This window comes from Malurus melanocephalus, unplaced genomic scaffold (assembly GCF_030028575.1).
Source record: "Malurus melanocephalus ecotype Western Australia unplaced genomic scaffold, MMel_1.1 scaffold_361, whole genome shotgun sequence".
NCBI classification, from domain to species: Eukaryota; Metazoa; Chordata; class Aves; order Passeriformes; family Maluridae; genus Malurus; species Malurus melanocephalus.
The window spans coordinates 413,026-431,897 of record NW_026623593.1 but is presented as its reverse complement, the minus strand read 5'-3'; the positions used below and the strand labels follow the sequence as shown (position 1 = coordinate 431,897).

The following is an 18,872-nucleotide window of genomic DNA, read 5'->3' as shown; positions in this document are numbered from 1 at the left end:
ATGATAATTGCAGAGCAGGCAAACACTTTCTCTTTTCAAAGTTTTCCACAATCAACTCTAACATATTTCCCATACCTTCCCAAACTACATAGATAAGATAAAAGCTTCATTAAGTAATTAGATAAAATCTTTTAATGCCACAATGTGCACTAAATGTCTTATCTGACACCTAATAAATATGTGGGAGGCATTTACTTCAAAGGTTGCTGGACTAAACTCTGAGTGTGTGGGCTCACTAATGAGCAACCTGACTTGTGCTCATGAGCCTAGCAGAGGATAGCTCCAAGAAAATGCAATCCCTACAGCTCAAAATTGTTTAGATGCTGCAAAATTAAAACCCTCAGAAATAATGAAGTGGTAGAGACACAGCCCATGACACATTTGCTTTTCATGTATTCCACTGATCAGAATTTGTGGCATATGATTGGAAAAATAAAGTATTAGAAAAGCAAGAAAAAAAATAGAAAAAAAAASCAGCTCCCATATTTGTTATCTAGAGTGGATTGATAGCTCATTCATAACTTTGGCAGGAAAAGGCTGTCATCTATTTGGAGACAAGCATGGAGACAGTGCTGAGAGAGGCAGACTAAGGGGCATGGTTACACTGCAGTGCAGAAGGAACCCAGCCATGGTCTTAGAGAGCTCTCAATGAGCTAATTTAACTTGCTAAGCAAATKAGATATAGACCTAGCAGGAATTACTTTCTCTAAAGCATCTTTAACCCTCACACAYCCACTACCTAGTATCAATCTAAAGCTTCTTTAAAGCATCAGGTCTTGAAAAGATTAGGTTGAATTACAAACATGAGATTGGTACTTTGATTTACTTCGTGCTAAAATACAGCCAGCACACAACAYTGGTTTTTTACTGCTTTATGGAGTATACAATTACATGAAATACACATCAAACTCATCTAAATAGCTGGCCATTTAACTGTCTGTTTGGAGCAGTTGAACACTTTGTCATCCTGTGTGATCTAAAGCACAGAGTCAAGTCTGGCTGCTGTTTGTAATTTAAGATAGGTAGCTCTGAACAAGAGGCCTTTCCCCCTCCTCCCTCTCAAGCAAGGGAAAGCTCTTAAAAGGTCAGGCACCAATGCAGTTTACTGAATAAAGCTCAAGTTTGAAGAATGTGCCTTCTAAAGTGATTTTACTACCTGGGATGTAATGAGTTTTACAGGCTCGCTTTGTTAAATTGCCCTGACAATTTCCATTTCCACTTGCTTCAATCATATTAACAGAAGCTAAAGTTCACAAGTAGTAAAATATTTCAGTGTACTGAGTTGGGTCTCTAAAAAATAGATCACACACTTGACAAACATACAGGACATAGCATTTGGCATTCCATTTCATGTTTGGTTTGGCATGTCTCGTTTAGGGCAGGACAAGATGCCCTATCACAGTGTCTCATTACTCATGGAAATAAAACGTGGTTACACCAAGGACTTGACAAATCCCATTAAGTACGTCAGAAGGACAGGACTGCCCCAGTGCCTTGGAGTGGGAAGGAAAAGGGAAATACTGGAGATGCTCCACTGAAGGCAAATGTACTTAACATCATAAGACACAAATATACAAAACCTGGGTCAACAGTAAGAAACAAGAAATCTCTCACTGAAATGAGAAAAGGGACAGAAAAAGTGRAGGCAGTGAGGATAAGTCTTGTTAGTGAGGGGGTAATTCTCTCATTAGAAGAGCACACACACTACTCTGTGCCTTTTTAAATSACACAGTCCTTGGGGCATGGGATGGACCTTCCTCTCCCTTTGGTAAGTGTCCTCTGTTCCTTGGAAGATACTTCAATCCAAACAATGACCAACAAATGACAGATAATAGTTTCCCCTTTTCCAATGCTGAAATAGCTCAGCAAGCTTTTTATATTTGTAGAATATAGAGAAGAAAACTTCAGTGAATTATGATGTCATGCAAAGGAGGACTTGAAATCTTGCCTTAATTCAAAGCAAAGGTTTATAATGTGCAACACAAGAGGCTCACCCATGTAGGTTGATTGACAAGTTTTACTTCCCAAATGTTTTTATTCATTTTTATCCTAAAGTGCCATATCTCTGGCTACCCTGTAAGATACATCAGCATTATACTGAGATTTAAAATTATTTCCTTTGACTTTTATTTAAAATGCAACTTGGTGCAACCAAGAGAAGATCTRGGCCAAGAAATACTTTTGCAAAGCKAAACCACACTAAGTGACACATAGAGTAAAGGAGCATCTTGACATATCTGAAACATCCAGCAGCAATCTACAAATTCACTGAGTGAGGGAGCCTGACACAGATCTTTAGGATGGTGGTTAATGGACTACTGAGACTCTTTGGAGGCAAAAAGAAAAAAAAAAAATAAAGGAAAATCAATGATTTCAAAACAATTTTAAAACAACAAAAAAAATGGAACTATGCATTATCATCCAATTATTCTCAGAACCATTAATAATGCTGAAGCAGATTCAGATACAGCCAATACTTGACATTAAAAAAAAAAAGAGACCAGTACTTATATACATGCTGTACTCATCACTCATTGCCCCTCCTGAGTCCCAGACTCCAGTAACTGCCCTGACAGCACAGTAACCAGATCTGATGTAAAAGATCTTTATTATATATACTTATCTGGCGGCATTGACTAAAGGTGGCAGACAGTATGTGAAGGGAAGATGAGTGCATAATGGGAACACGATTCCCCAAATCCCAGAAGGAATAAAAACCTGTAGCGATCAAGGTAAATCAAAGCTGTATGAAAAGAAACACTCATCTCATTTAGATGCAAATATATCCCAATGCCACTATACACCACCTCTCAACAGCAYTGCACAGACAGTATTACTTCCATTGTACCAACAAATGCCTGTCTTCGCCCTAATAATGTTCTCTTTGATGCACATGCTGTGGAAGAGTTAAGGCATATTTACATTCAATCAACAAAACTTCATCAGCMCAGCAAGATGAGCAGAGATCATATCCATAGCAGGCATCTGACCTTTTCATTACTCTCGCTCAGAATGTGCACGTGAGGGAGCGGGTGAGCACATGCACAGCAGCAGAAAGGAGAGATAATGCCTGAAATCAACTTCTGCCCAAGGCCTCCTGATAGTTTCTCCTATGGTGTTTTACTTGCTTCAAGCACAGGATTTTAATTTGCAGCATCTACAGAGTTATGCACAGTGTTGGTGCTCAGGTAATGAGCATCGAATAGAATTAGAAGGTAATAAATAAAAAACCCCACATTTTTTTTAAATAAGTGCAATACCTTTAATTGAAACCACCTATGAAGTAAATTACTTGTTCTCTAATTCATGGTATTCAGCCAGGTTCATGACCCACTCATCACAGACCTGTGCATATTGCAATATTTTGGTCCAAGAACAGGTGATTACACATCAACCACTTTTCCGAATCCATCTACATGAATATTTTTCTCTGAAAACACATGCAACAGTTTCAGGTTAGTTTATCCTTYAGTAAAGGAAGGATAAATCACCAGTGTATTACTACGATATAATTTGTTTATGTGTCAGAACCTTTTGAGTTTTACACAGTTGGACCTTGATCCAATCTGTCATTCGGCAGCTGGAAATAAAATCTTTACACATACAGTGAACAGCAGAAGTTAATAACATTTCTGATACTACAGTTTCAGCTTGAAAAACACGGGACTTAGCAAACTTTAATGGTATAACACGGCTGGTATAACTGGATGTAAAGATTCAGTTACAAAGTCTTCTTATATTCTGAAGAATGTGAGAAGATACTGAGTCCTAATTTATAATAAGCAGATTAATTGTGGATTTTTATTTTGTTAAGACTGGGTTTGAAAATTTTAAGCTGCCTTAAAACAGTTAAAATATTTGCCTTAATGTACACTGCTTATATAAATAGGTTGTTATACTCTTTTGAAAGGGGTTTTTGAAGAAGCTGCTGGAACCTTACCTATGCTTTAGGTCCCAACATGCCTCAGTTTCACCTCCTTTCAGCTCTTTGGATTTGCAAGGGAGGAGAAGGTTCATGGATTCAGCAGGTCACAGTGCACATCACTGACTGTGGCTGATAATGTGAGAGCTGCCCAGAAGGCCAGAKGCTTAGATTTTGGTTTCAGCTTGATGGGCCAAGCTGACCTCTGGGAACAATTCTGTTATCTCAGCTTTGCCTTCAGGCTTCAAACTATCCACAGTAGGCATGCAGGGCCCCATTGAGAGACACAAGAGTTTTGTGGAATAATTCAATAAGGATATTTTCCTCTATTTGGGACGTGAGTTCTAAAGGCAAACCCAATCCCGCTTCCTAAATTCTTCTAGAATAAAATCTTGTATCGCACCACTAAGGGTGAAAACCAAAGTTTGTTGCTTCTTCCTAGAGAAAAAATGTTTTGATTGTTTTTATTTTTACAAGTATGTTAAGGAAGGGTGGCTACATTACTGATGACCAAGAAGAACAATATCAAACATTTGATTTTTTTTTTTGCTAAATATACTATCTTGAATTATTTTTTCTGAAACAAAAATTAAGAAAAAGTGTGAATGGAATCAAAATTAAAAGCTCAACGGAGACAATTTGTTAAACAAAAACCTTCAATACATTAAATTTCTGCTGCAAGATAAAATAATAAGCACAGATGACACAGCTAAGTATTTTACATAGGTTGAATATCAGCTAGGTACCCAGACTGCCAAAATCTTGAAACAATCCAGCACATMTTTCTAACAAAAGTCTTTATATTCATTATTGCCAGCTGAATATATATGTTAGCTTTGGGTCCAAAATGTAGGTCTATATTTTAAACTGACTAATTTCAGAACCACAAATGACTGCTTTGTGACTGAGCAATTTMATTTTTAAACATGATTAGAAGTGGCTGTACAATGAGGCTGAGGGTCATCTAAGACATCCAAACTTCCATGTTTGAGCTCCTACTCACAAAAATCAAGTTCTGCCTTAAATCAACCAAACTTGATTTCCTGAAAAATATTTGTACAAGTATTTGTCATCTGGATATTTATATCGGGACAGCAAGATTTCATAGCTATCTAAAACAAATATTAGAGACAGAAACATCTCAAGCGTGCATCTCTCAAGAGTGCCAATTTGAAAAGAGTAGATCATTCTCCTAGCAAACATTTTGCATATCTCAAGATTTTCCTCTACGTAATTTCATGAGAACAGTAGTTGTGACAAAAAAAAAAACCCCAAAAATCAAAAAACCACAACACAAGCAACTGAAAGCATGAAAGGAGAAGTAGTAAAATACTCATTTTCTTCTTATAGCTCTATAACTTAGATCTATATTCTATATTTCTCACCATTCTACCTTCATGCTAACACTTTTTAGCAGTGAAGTATCTGCATAGATAATATTTTGTGGTGGTTATTATTTTATTTTTTTTTTAAGAAGTAATCTTAAAGTAATAAAACCCTGCCAACTACATGGAACCTAATCCTCATTTCTTAAAATGTGAGATTTTATCATAATTGAAGCAAATGTTCCTTAGGACAAAAATTCCATGGTTTAATATGTTAGAAACCCATCTATCTACCCTCTATTGCTATTTTCTCAAATCCACTTTTATTTGTGAAACACGGCATTTTAGAAAGCATTGAAAGTAGAAACATGTAAATATACTTTATTTTCTATATCTCCTATTTAGCTTATTATATTTTTGGAATTATATAGGGCTAGGAATTAAGCTCTAGGACATGAAGTCTTTCCTAGCACAACACTAGATACTTGAGCTGTTGCATTTATGGTGTTAAACATCAGCCAACCAGTTGATGTACTCACTAAAGACAAGCTGAACAACAGATCTTTAGCTGTGAATATTTACAAACACCTGTAGCATAATTTTAAAACTTGCACTTCTAAAAACATCTGCATTTGAATCTTGATCTGGTAAGACATTCAGAGATTTAGGTGACTAAATGAAATTTAACAGTAGAACACGTTAAAATAATGTAGTTTATTCACCTGCTAAAAATAAGAATTTCCGCTGCGAACTCTAGGGCGCTCATCAATTGACTAAAAGGTAGTAAAATACATATATTGCAGAGCACTGCAGACTCTCTCTGAAAAATACGCCACAGCTCCACTCAACCAGATTCAAGAAAGATGGATTGTAAGCAGAACAGGTATACAAAAACACTATCAGTCACTGGAATATCACAAGAAGAACTGCGAATTTTCTAGAAAAGAGATTTTGTTTGCCGAGTGCAACATCCACCCAGCTCAGATTCAAAACTGCAATGGGATGGTGATAAGTGAGTAGGAACACCCTAAAAAGAGTGTGTTATATTCACAACAGCGAAGTGAAGGATGCAAATGTGATATTACCCTGCTTTCCCAATGCTTAATTTGGACTGATTAGAGTGGAAAAGACTAAAGTGAAAAGACTGCACTTACATGGTCACAAAGGGTGACATTGCAGGGAGAGGAAGGAAAAACATTTGTGAAAGCAAAGACCACTGTTAAAAAATTCTGAAATATTAAGTGAAAGACCAATGCAATGGGTTATCAAAGTAATACCAAGAGGCAATAAATAGTATTTACAGGTATCATTCAATGCCTGATCTGATCTATGGAACATTAGGACCAGGTGACTTGAGTGTGCTTTGTTTTGTGAGAGGTTTTCATCACTGCATAAAGTTTTTCAGGTCTCAGCTGCCACACATTCAAAAGACCTCTCAACAAAGAAATGGAGAAATCTTTAGTAAAACCCAGTATAAAGGATAAAGTACTCAATGATGCTCCCAGGAGGAAAGTGACTAAGTTGCTACTTTTTCAGACCATGTCCTTTCRATAAGACTGCACCAGGCTTCCCAGATGACTTGGGATCAAAGGGAGCCAGCACAATAGTCACTTAGAGGAGCRCAGAGAGGTGCCCTGGTAACTAATCTAATTGCTCACTGACATAAAATATTGAGCCTCTYCAAGGCACGCCTGTAAGCCAATCTGGAAATCACTTATTTACTTGAGAGAAGTAAATAGCATGCAACAATGTAATCATGCAAGATGAAACTATTTATTTGAACTTCAAGCAAGGCAAAGCAGAGTCYGCATCTGAGGCTCCTTTTTAACATAGAAAACCTGAGTTCAGGAAGACTCAGAAGATTGATCATACAAAAGAGAGCCATTACGTATTTCAGCTAATGAAATTTTATTCTGAAAGGAAAACATTTCCATTACTCTAGGCTCAGCAGCCCCAGGAGAGAGGGCAAGGCAGCAAAACCGCTGCGACCCCATTACAGCCAGACTTCAACCTGGTTTGGATGGGCTCTGGCTCCTCTACCAAACCCGTGATTTTACYGTGTGAAATGTGCTGTGCAGCAAGCAGGCAGGCTGAAGGGAATTAGGTCATGCTATTAGGAGTGGTGACCTTTCACTGATGAACAGATTTTAAGCAAGGGAAAAGATTTTTTGGAAGCTAAGACATTGCRAAAACCCTCACTTCAAAGACTCCACATGCTGCTTTATATTGCATCCCTATAATAAAGCAACACAGACATATAAATGATAGTCTGGGCTTTCCATAACAAGCTATAATTGGAGTAGGTGACTAGGAAAATGTTTAGATAAATGGTGGGATCATAACCTTTTATGCAAAATGGACGAATAAGTTATGGAAATATCTGGGAAACCCTGAGGCTGTGTAGCTCTACTGCAAGCCATAGGCACAGTTAAASCAGACAGTAAATCACTAAATCTCATCTYRGAGTTTACAATTTTGTTGTTSTTYTGGAGTTTTTTGCCAGTTTTTGCTGATAGATGGAAAAATACTGGCTGATTATGACCAAGATTTAATTTACCTCCAATTTCCTTCCTATTTCTACACACAGCACATTCCTAAAAAACACACAGTATTTTATTCTCAGTATTTAGAGGTATTACTAGCAAATATTCGTACTCCAACAGCACATATTATAAAAATACCACTACAATACTTTTTGCTACTCACAAGAATTCCATTGWATTATAAAATTTTCTTGAGAATATTTCTAAATTATCATCTATGACTGCGTGCATTCAGTGATATAAATATAGYTGCTTGGATACTCATCAACTATGCATGCACATAGCAAACCCCATACGTCCATATACGGAGAGACGGAACTGTGACACTGCACAGAAACAGCAGCTCTATCAACTAAACAGGATAGTGAAATGCCAAAGATACCTTTGAAGATGGGGAAGCCTTTCTTCAAGGTGTCTTCTCTTTCTTTACCTGTCTACCAACTGCATTTAATGACCAAAAAGGATTCAACTGCATGAAGAAATGACATCTGAGGCATACTTCACTCTCAACTCATAGAAAGATATGTCTACTTGTTCTGAGGTTTTCGAAGCCAAGCTTTCTAACAYCAAGCCTTAATTATCCCAACTCCAAAGTTTTCAGACCAGAATTGGTCATCTCTCTTCAACATGTCTTATCTTTTTTTTGAATCTTTATAAGAATATAAAAATGGTAAACAACTGACAAGTGGTAATTATTGAACACATCCCATTTTGTAACTTACTGGCACCCAGATAAGCAAAACTGTGTCCATTTTAACACAGGGAAAAATATACTTCATACTCAATACCGTATYCATATTCTAATCTTCTCTTCAGCCAAGGGAGGTCCAATTTTCCCAGCTACAGAAATACCCTTATAGCTTTCATCAAAGTTGTCACTTTTCACTATKGTTTTCTAGAACACAAAGTTATGAGGTGCAGCAGAGGAAATAACCATTGCACTTACATTAATGCAGTGTAAGGGGTGTCTTTGATAGGTGTAAATATCCCAGAGGTCCTCAGGACGTATCTTTGGGAATCACAGAAAGACTCCATCTGCCTACACAGTAGAGGAGCTGGCAATTCAGGGTCTCAGGCTCTTCTACATGTCCACCATTTTGAACTATGACTAATAAGAGTCATTTTCTTCCATGAGCTCTAGGGAGAGCAGAACAGCATGCACATACATTCCTCCTAAATCAGGATTCATGTGTGCAGCATGACATCTGCTGCAGTCCTTTCCTTGTTTTAGAAATGAAGGCATTTGTTGCAGCATTGCTGCTTGCATCATGCCCAAGCAGGGGAAGCAAGAGAAAAAGCACAGGGGTGCTTCAGTAGCCCCTGGCAAAGRTAAAGTCCTCAAGCCTGCCAGCAGAATGGGCCAGATATCAATCCATTAGTGGCATCAGGTTCAGGTATTGTTCAACAATATGGTAGATGCTGATTTGATCTAATACTTAAGGAAAGCTGTGACCAAACAATCCCAGACTATAAGGCACTATTTTTAATGCCTTATTTATACACAGATGTGGTGGGGTTGGGTATGTTTCCTTTTGACACAATTTTGAACATGGTCCGCATACTTGGGGTTGTACGTTTCTTCACTTGCTGCTTTAAAAGAATAGTTCTGTTACTTTATTTTAATACTTCAATTATTTGTGAGGTACATTTTTCTAAAGTTGACAGTTCTCATTTAAAAAATTTATCTTCCTAGGTTTAATCAAACATGGACATTTATCCTTGTGCAAAATGATGGCTGCCTTACGAAGTACCTGATACCAGCCAAATGTACCCTTCCTCCGTGTCCGTTTTCCTATTTCCCAGGCTGCAGCACCACRCAGCATTAACAGTACTGGCCTCATGTCCAGCATATTGATATAAAGTGACCCTCTAAGCTTCCTGTCAGCTCTGCTCTCATATTACAAAGCCACTTTAACATGCTTCGCGTTCATTACTTAGCAACTGATCTTTGCTTCTAAGAACCACATCCTTATTGACGCATGCACATCCTGGCACATCTTTCTTACAACTGGAAACAGAACAGGGATTAAGGGRAGCTGTGATTGCATTTTATAAAATCATAAGTGCCACGAGAAAGATTCATAGGAAACAGGAGCCTTCTGTCTCTTCTGATACAAGAATTAGCAAGCAATCAATTAAATCAACAATGGAGGTCTAGAGCAAACAAAGGAGACAGATCTTTGAAGAACATAAAGTTAAACTGGAGAATTTCTTATGGCTGGATGTTGTGCTGCCAAAATTTTAAATAAAAAACAGGCAGCATAAATTGTTTATTTGGGGATGGGGAGGCAGTTCTACAAATGACTAYTCAATACAAGCTGAAGAAATCCCAAATTGCACATTACCAGAGGCAAAGAGCCTGCTCTGGGGAAGTATCCTTAGATGCTTGTCTGATTCTTGTTCTCCTCTGTTGGCACATGMTGTAGTGCATTATCAGAAAGAGAATCTGATCTCAGGACGAACTTTATTCTGCTCTGATATTGCCAGTTTTACATTCTTRTATCACTTACATTTATTTTGATCCCATCAAAGCTGATTTATCATGATTACAAATAGAATTCAACCATTAATGTCCTCATAATGTTCCTTTCTGACTTTCCTTCCACCATCATGACTCAGTATGTTGCATGTATCATGAGGAGATCCTAATTTCATATTTTTATACAAAGGAAAAACAGAGGCTCCTTTTACAGTGACAAAAATTATCATTCATTAGTGAACAAAACTGCATCTAAACCCAAATTTATTTAGATTGCAGACAAACCACTCAGACATGTCGGTTGAATGGGAGACAGTCATTAATAAAGAAATAACAAGCAGAGTATTCATTAATACAGTAACATTTAGATATTCAGAGGGGGATGCATAGGTACACCTATGCATATTATTGGTTTGTGTTTACTGGTAGAGTGTGCACCTGTGTATTTCAAGGCTGATGAGCTGTTATGCAGGCACTCACATCAACTCAGAAGAAATGCTACTGAAGTTTGCACACCTGCTTTCCAAATCAAACGGAATAATCTGGAAGTGGCCCGGTTTTCACAAAAATTGCATTGCTTTGTTGAAGCTGTGTCKCAGTCCAGACTAAGTGGTACCCCAAAAAGCATGCACATATCCTCCTGCTGGTGATCATAGGAATCATCATGCCAGATGCAATGAATTTGTTGTTTCTCACCTTACAGAAGCATTGTCCTCAGGCTGATCTACAGAAGAACATAATTAAATAATATGTCACTGAAAGAAAAGCTATRTCCATTTTCTACCACAGCAATATTTTCACAAACCACAGTTTTTTGATCATTTCAGAATGCACTGGTTTTTCCTGGTGAGTAAAGCTGTGCTTACTGAATTTAGAACATAGTTTTGCTCAGTCTGAGMTGCAGATTCCCAAGCTGCATAGTTGTGGTCGGATAACTCCTCTGCGGGGCGTTTGGAGTTTCCTGAGTATGGAAGCAAAAAAGAATTAATCTGACTCCAGTGTTTAACTCATTTTCAGGACTCAGATTTCCTGCTCTTTAAACTGAAAGGGTTTGCAAAGAGTGTGTGAGAGCTTCCAAGATGTACGGCTATGTGAGTGCTAAAGATAGGGAGCCCCATTCTTCTCCCCAGCTTAAATTGCCAAAGCTCTGTGGATTTCAGCTGTATTATTACCAATTCAAATGTGTTCCAAGTCAGAGGAAAGTCAAGAACAATGTGTATTTATGAAAAAAGGCCAACTCTTGTTTGGCTGAAGTTCATAACCCGAAAAGAACCCAGTAATTCCACTATTCTTCAGCCTACAAGTTGGCTGCATTTTTCAATTTCAGCATCTGTTCTSTGGTGCAAGGCATTAATAGCATGGAGGTGGATATATTTACTGATTGTTTATATTTTAATTTTCAAAGGCAGAGGAATGTATTAATGTTAGATGRAGTTACAGTATGAAAAAATATCAAGTAAATCTAGAAACGAGTGCAGCACTTGAGAAGGGAAGGAAAATACCATGCCCAGGTCTACCTGAGGTGACAGCTACAGAATAAACATGACTGTATGTGCTGCAAGATTTTCTAAGCTAACTTAGCGGTTAAGAAAGATGCTGAGCTACACTTTTTGGGAACAAAGGAACGTAGTACTGACCTAATTCCTCTCAATTAGCCAACAGTAAAGTTCCATTCACTTTCAGAGAKTAGAATAATGTTAAGTTAAGCACTTCTGAAAACCCCCAAAGAAATTTTTGTTTATAAATTTGGCAGGTGTGGTACACACACCGTGGGTGTGCACACCCTTTTTCATGCTGATCTATGTGTTTTTAGGAGCAACACATGCAAGCGTGAAAGGATTGCTGTTATTTGATACCCCCAGGATTACTTGATGTTCTTTCAAGAATTGCTCAAGCTAATGCATTCTATATTGGCTTGGGAATACCATCTAAAAGCAGGAAAAGGATAATAAGATCATTTCACATTGGCTACCATACAGTTCTCAGRTAGAAGCATGAATTTTCAAGGCTAGGTAAGACTAGGGAGTCCTTCCATTAACGTCACATATCTTTGCTACCACCCCAGTCCATCACTGTTTGTGCAAAGCTGCTCACTGCTGTAGTCTTGAGTGTCTAGGAAGCTCATAGGATACTGACGTCTGCTACTGCAGATTTTCTGAAATTTTAAGYTAGCACTTCACTAGCACATCTGTGATTTGAATCCTCAATTTAGACAGTGTTTCATCTGGGGGAAAAAAAAATGCAACAAAAAACCTTTCAGGTTTTGAAAGGTACATCTTTCTGAGAAATTTGGAGGTAAAACTTAATACAAATAAACAATTTAGAATCTCGTCAATGTTCTTGCTTTGTCAATCATTATCTTTTAGGGAATAGAAAAATAGCCTATATTTACAAAACCTGCACTTAAGGGCCAGCTCCAGCTGGGAAACTATGATTCCCCACTACAAGAGTAAAAGATGGTTTATGCAAAACACAGAGGAGTGGGCAAGAGAGGATGAGGACAGTATGGCTTTGATAAGTAGCACTATGCAAAACCTGGCACTTCTGGTTAATGCCTCTGCAGGACACCTTTGGTATGGTTGACTTGGAAAAAGAATCAAAGGAGAGAGATACTTGCACACGACATTTCCAAATCTAAATTGAACTACCTCTCATTTCCTTCCAGCTATAATTCATTCTCATTGACAATTTTATTTCCATTTGACCCAGGATTGTTATCAAGTCAGGTATTGGTCAGCCAGTGTTTGACACACGGAGAGACAGTGCACATTTGAGGCAGATAAGAGGAGAGCTCTCTGGAAAGTGCTCCACACACACACACACATGAGTTGTGCCAAACGTCTCTGACAACTGTTGCAGCAGCAGCAGCCCACGCCTGGCTGTGCAATTCATTCAGAAACGATGTGGAAGATGGCCAGCATCAGCACAGCCATGTTCTCAGCTTCTCCTACACTGCCGAGCATGGCGAGGCTTCCAGAGGCACCGGCTCCTGCTCCAGCAGCAAACRAAAACCAAGTGTTTTATAAATCACCCATACAAATATTTGACTTCATAGGACAGTTTGCTGGGGATGGGAGATCTGATAATTAAAGTACAGGAGAAAAATAAAGCCTGACAATTTCCATTTTGAGCTCTAAAATTCCTARCATCCCGCTTTGGTTTCAAAAGGAAAGTTAGCTCAGTCAGTAGGRCTGTTAACCACAAATATTATCCAAAAACTTAACTAATTAGTATCCTGAAATTTTGTTAACTAAAATTTGCAGACATGTCAATCATGAGTTAGGAAACCAGTGTGTAATGTATAGGCCATAATTCATATTTTGAATGGATAGCATTCTTATTATTTTCATGAATTTTTAAACTGCAAAAACAAACAATTAAAACTTTTCATTAAATATTTAGATTTAAAAAATATTGGAAAGAAGGGTTTTCACCAGTCTTTCTTTTGAAGGATCAGCCCTTTAGAGTATTGGTGTCCGACAGAGAAAAAAAAGGGAAGTAATTAAAAAAGAAGAGAAAATAAAGCTGAAAAATAAGCAGACAGAATGAACTTATTTGGTCAGCTGACTCATACCAGAGCAATGCTTAAAACCTACGCAAAAGTCTGGAAAATAAATAATATTCTACTGTGGGATTTCCTTTTCCTTGGTCCTTGGAGAAAATCTCTCTATTTAACTATACAGCAACCAGCTCTCTGCTCCTCTTTATAAGCTCTTGTGCTTGGCTCTGTTCTGTYGGAAACAGCTCCCTTTTATCTTTCACCTAGGTGGTGATTACTCCCCATGTTTAAGCTTCTGCATGATGGAGAGATGAGAAAAATATCACACAAAATGCAAAATCACTTTCTGCAATTCCCTTGTGGAGGAAAGCCTACATCAGAGCCTACGGGCACAGCCCTTTTTCAGACCCAGTTCCTGCAGTGCAGTCTCTGGACAGCAATTGCTGCAGAAGAGTAGCCAAGAAGTGACACCTTGGACTTAGACAACTGCCAGGGCTGATTAAATATTYCTTCAATGCCCGCATTTTTCACCCAGGTCTTGAGGATGTCTAAATGCATTATACACGCAAAAGGAAAATCCAGGGAAGACATACATCATCAAACACTTTTTTAATCCTTGTAAGAGCATTTGGAATAACAGCAGGATTCAAAACACTTCCTTTGTGAGTGCATTTGTTTCAACACTCTTGATGGGCTGCTAGGTATTAAAGAAGCTATTAGAAACTCTGCAAGAACCCACTTTTGCCTGAACTTCCACATCATGCAATCTTCCAGCAGACTAGAGCTGGAAGTAAAGAATGGTAGAGAGAACCCCAAGAGTCTGTGAAGGGATAAACCGATTGCACAGTTCAGCTGCAGGCKGACACAAGCTCAGATGCTCAAATTTATTTAGACAGCAGACTTCTATTGGTTTTTCAGGTGATTTAGACTCCTTGGCATCATTAAAACTTACATACRAAGTAGATTAAGAAGTGTCCTCATGAATGCGTAATTCTGGGTGAAGGACTATTGCAAATCCCAAGAATAGATGTGGCTACAGATTTTATTAGAACATTAATACATTTTTCATGTGTACTAGGCTTCCTTGCCTACTCTTCWGAGCCAACTCCCATATTATTAAGATTCTCCTTATTAATTTTCCATATTCTGTCTACAACATTTTTTTTTTAGGAAACGCAGGAAAGGAGCATCTGGAAAAACCTAAACTGATATATAAATCATGCACATAGACACTATTTTTTTCTGTCATGTTTCTGTAGTTCCTAGCATAAAGAGACAACCAAATCAATAATTCCTGTGAGATTATCCGGAGGCATATCAGTTGTGCCATTTTTAGTGAGCAAACAAACCCAAAAAAACACCTGGACTCTACGAGCCTGAACAAGCAGGCACTACATACACACAAATGGATCTGCATGTCCAAAGGCACACAGAAAGCACACAGCAAAATAAACCAGGCCAGCCAGGAAAACCCCTCAGCAGCTCCATAGCATTAATTCTTCTCAATAAAGGAAATCCTTAATAAGCACTTTTGAAAAAGGTGGACGAGTTAGATGAACTTTTTTGARCATAGARCAATAGCAGCAGTCAGAACTCCTGKTTCAGATCCCTGTGAGAGAGAAMTGCTAAAGAAGCCAGGTGACAACACCTGGAGTGTACAAGAGCTTCATGCTACTCTGCTGTGGGTGGGAGGCTCTGTGGGTCCCTGTCCCTCCAAGTGGGGAGCTCTTCAAGGGCCCATAAGACCTCCTCTCCTCAGCTGCCACCACTACCTCTCCAGGAATATTATTGCTATTTCTCAGCTGAATCCTCTCCTGCCTGCTTCAAACCAGAACAAAAGTAGAGATTCAGACATGTTTAATGGTTGATGATTTTTTTTCTTTTTTCCTTTGTGGGTTTATGGTATGTTTTAGCCTCGACAGAACRAGTTTTCCAATACTGATGGGACTTGGAGCATCAATCCACCAGAGTTTAACCTTCTCCCAGAGGCAGCTCTCTGAAACAAAATCAGCCAAAATGGTGTCCAAATGCTATAAAAAAAGAGGGAGGCGGCTGTATTTTAGCATCCATAAAATGAGTATATTTTACTCGAGTATCCACAAGATACTTCTGCTAGCCAGCATGGGTGGGGATTCAGTTCTGCTTTTTGTTTTTCAAAGAAGATTCCTGGATTTCTATGAGAAAACTTATATTGTGTTAAAACTGAGAAAGAACCACTCTTTCCGAGCACGATTTCTCTCCAGGAAAACATCACAGACAATACCGACACTTCAGCATACTTTCTCTCACTACTGAAGAAAGCCAGCACAGAGCAAAAGTTGGCCAACACCTCCTTCACCTTTATTCAAAAGCATCCACAGCTGGGCTGAGATTTTTGAGATTTGCTGAATACAGGTTACAGTCTGCCTTCTCCCTGGCATCTACACAGGGCAGTTTCACTGCTTCGCAATGCAGAGCAAAACACAGAGGACACTGACACGAAGGTTTGGCACACAAAAGGTTTAGGGAATTTCTTCAGACTTAACTCTTTTTAATTTTATTTCATTTGAGAGCCACCATTCACCACTAATTAAAGCAGCCATTGAAATAAAACTACTCTGGATAAACTTCCAGAAATGCAGGCTAAATTATTGTTCTGCCCCTTCCCTGAAACCTCTTGTGAGCCCTCACTGTTAATTCAGACACTGGCAGGTAACACTGTCTTTCAGCCCTCTTATGCAACTTGGATTCCAACATGTGCAAGAACTAACATGTTTCTCCAGATGGATTTGCTTTCCCAGGCTCCTACCTTCTCAGCAACGTGAGGTACTTTGTGTGGAGTCATCTCAATTTCCTTTGAAACCCCATCTTTCTAAATACTTAGATCTTTTTCAGAGATAAGAAAAGTCAGTTGTATATTTATATTGAGCCATCAAACACACTGAAAAGAATSTATCTGAGATTCCAGGCACCATGGCTAAATAATAAAAATATAGTCAGTCTTATGCAAACAAATGTGTACACACTAGCCGCCTCAAAATCTCACAGAGTAAAAAATTACTCCTGCCACAGATTCCCCAGAAAACAAACCAACCAAGGGTTGGTACAGCCCTTCCTACTCTGAAAACATCTAGGGCTTTGCTTGTAGTCCCTAAATGCTGGACAATCCAAACCACACTGTTTTAAGTCACCATCTCTTTTCCTGCTTCCATGAATACAAGTACTGCAATTGTTCATTGTTCTGAATCATGGCAACACCAAGCACAGATTTATCTTTTCAATCMTATCTTTAAATCTATAATTTTAAATCTATAACTGTACAGGTTTATATGGATTTAGATTTTATATAGATTTATATAGATTTACTTCTCTTTAGAAATGGTTCTTTCATATCAATCATTAGGAAAAAACATGTATCCTGTCTTTAGTTTCATTTTCACAGCTTGACTAATGCATCAAACTGCCTATATTTTAACAAGGAGATGCTATATATCTGAGAAATAAAATAGCACAGTCCTTAGTAGAAGTTCACATTCTTCTGCTTGCCATCTTTTACCCATTTGAAGCAAATATTTTTTATCACCATGTGTCAATAAAAACTAAGAGCCAATAAAACAGCCTAGCTTGCATTGTGGCRCACTGTTAAAGAGAAATACATGGATGGCATCCAGTTTCTTTCAGGTACAGTGAATGTAATTCAGTAGAAAGCAAAAGAATCTCATTTACCAGCAATGATATTTTCTTCGAATTTTTTTTCTTAAAAGAAAAAAACAAAAAAAAGCAAAACCCAAACAACTCAAACCAAAACAAAACTATGTTTTTACTAAGACATCATTGAAAAACAAAGGTTTAAACTACCAGCATTCCTTTAAGTGGGAATCTTCAAATCTGATGATTATTTATTAGTTGATATTCTTTTTTTTGGTAATTGCCTGCTTGTTTTCACTGTTTGAGATTCTAGGACAGTATTGTTTCTACAGAGACCAAATCAGGCAATATTAGGTACTTTTTGTGATTCACAGGCAAGGCATTTTTAAAGTACAAAGCAACAGCAATTTTTGCTGGCCAACACAGTCTAGAGCCCAAAGACAAATTATTCCACCTTCAGAAAGGCACACGATGGTCATTACTATAACTTCTGTCTCCCCTTCAGCCCCTTTGCCAAGGGACAAAGGACAATAACAAGACCAGAGTGACTGAGCTCACTGTGCTTGCTACGGCTCCTGCAGCCTCTCTGAACAGATGCCATTCACCTCCAGACAACCTTTAGCAGCTATGCCTGCTACACTTCCATTTATGACCTCAAAATTTAAAAAAAAAAACAAAAAAAACCAAAAAAACCAAAAAAAACAACACCTCAACCAACAGGAAAGCCAAACCTAGGCAGATCAACCAGATTTTCCTCATGTTCAGTCAATCACTCGTTCAGAGAAGCCCACCAGCCATGTCAGAGAAGAACAGCTTTTCCAAAGCAAAGGAACCAAATGAAAACAATTCCAAGGTGAAGAAAAGGCAACCCTTTCACCCAGCAGTTAGCAAAAAGGCATTTCCAACACTCTTCCTCTTTACTGCTCTGCCTTACAACCCTCTCCAGAGAGAGAATCAGAGCAGAGCCCATTACATGAGACACAGCTCTCAAGAACACAGACAAACCATTGGATGAACAAGGCGCTGGCGCAAAAGGATGAAAGAAACTTTGGAACAAGTAATCCAAAACATTAACAAAAACAGGAGCATAACAAACCCTTGGAAATTAAACCAAACAGCTGAAATAATCCTGCAACAGCACGGCACTTCTTACCTTTGCCATCTGCGCCTGCACGCCATTTGCTTTGAGAGATGCTACTGCTTTCTGTGCTGCTGCGGGACTGTCAAAATCTACAAAACCATAACCTGAAAAATAAACAGACAAATATTTCAGTATTATCCATGTGTATGAGCACAGATAAAGATTTTATTTTTAAAAAGAAGGAAAATATTTCCATTCTTTCACATTGTYTCATGATATTCCAGTCACACTGCCCCCACATCTTATTTGCCATGCCTTTTCTCCTGAACCTAGTGGGATTTAAGGGAAGGCAATGACCTGAAGCTTCAAAGTGCTGGAAGATATGCAGCAGAGGGA

At 38.3% G+C, this 18,872-nt stretch overlaps 1 protein-coding gene across 4 annotated transcripts in view; it reads right to left on the bottom strand.

The window, feature by feature from the left end:
* The window catches only part of RBMS3 (RNA binding motif single stranded interacting protein 3), a 660,983-nt gene that overhangs the window by 236,320 nt on the left and 405,791 nt on the right, over positions 1–18,872 (bottom strand). For all 4 annotated transcript variants that reach the window (XM_057378472.1, XM_057378474.1, XM_057378473.1 and 1 more), the window contains one exon: positions 18,549–18,640. In XM_057378472.1, coding sequence (XP_057234455.1) covers positions 18,549–18,640 — 92 coding nt within the window. The remainder of the gene's footprint in view (positions 1–18,548; positions 18,641–18,872) is intronic.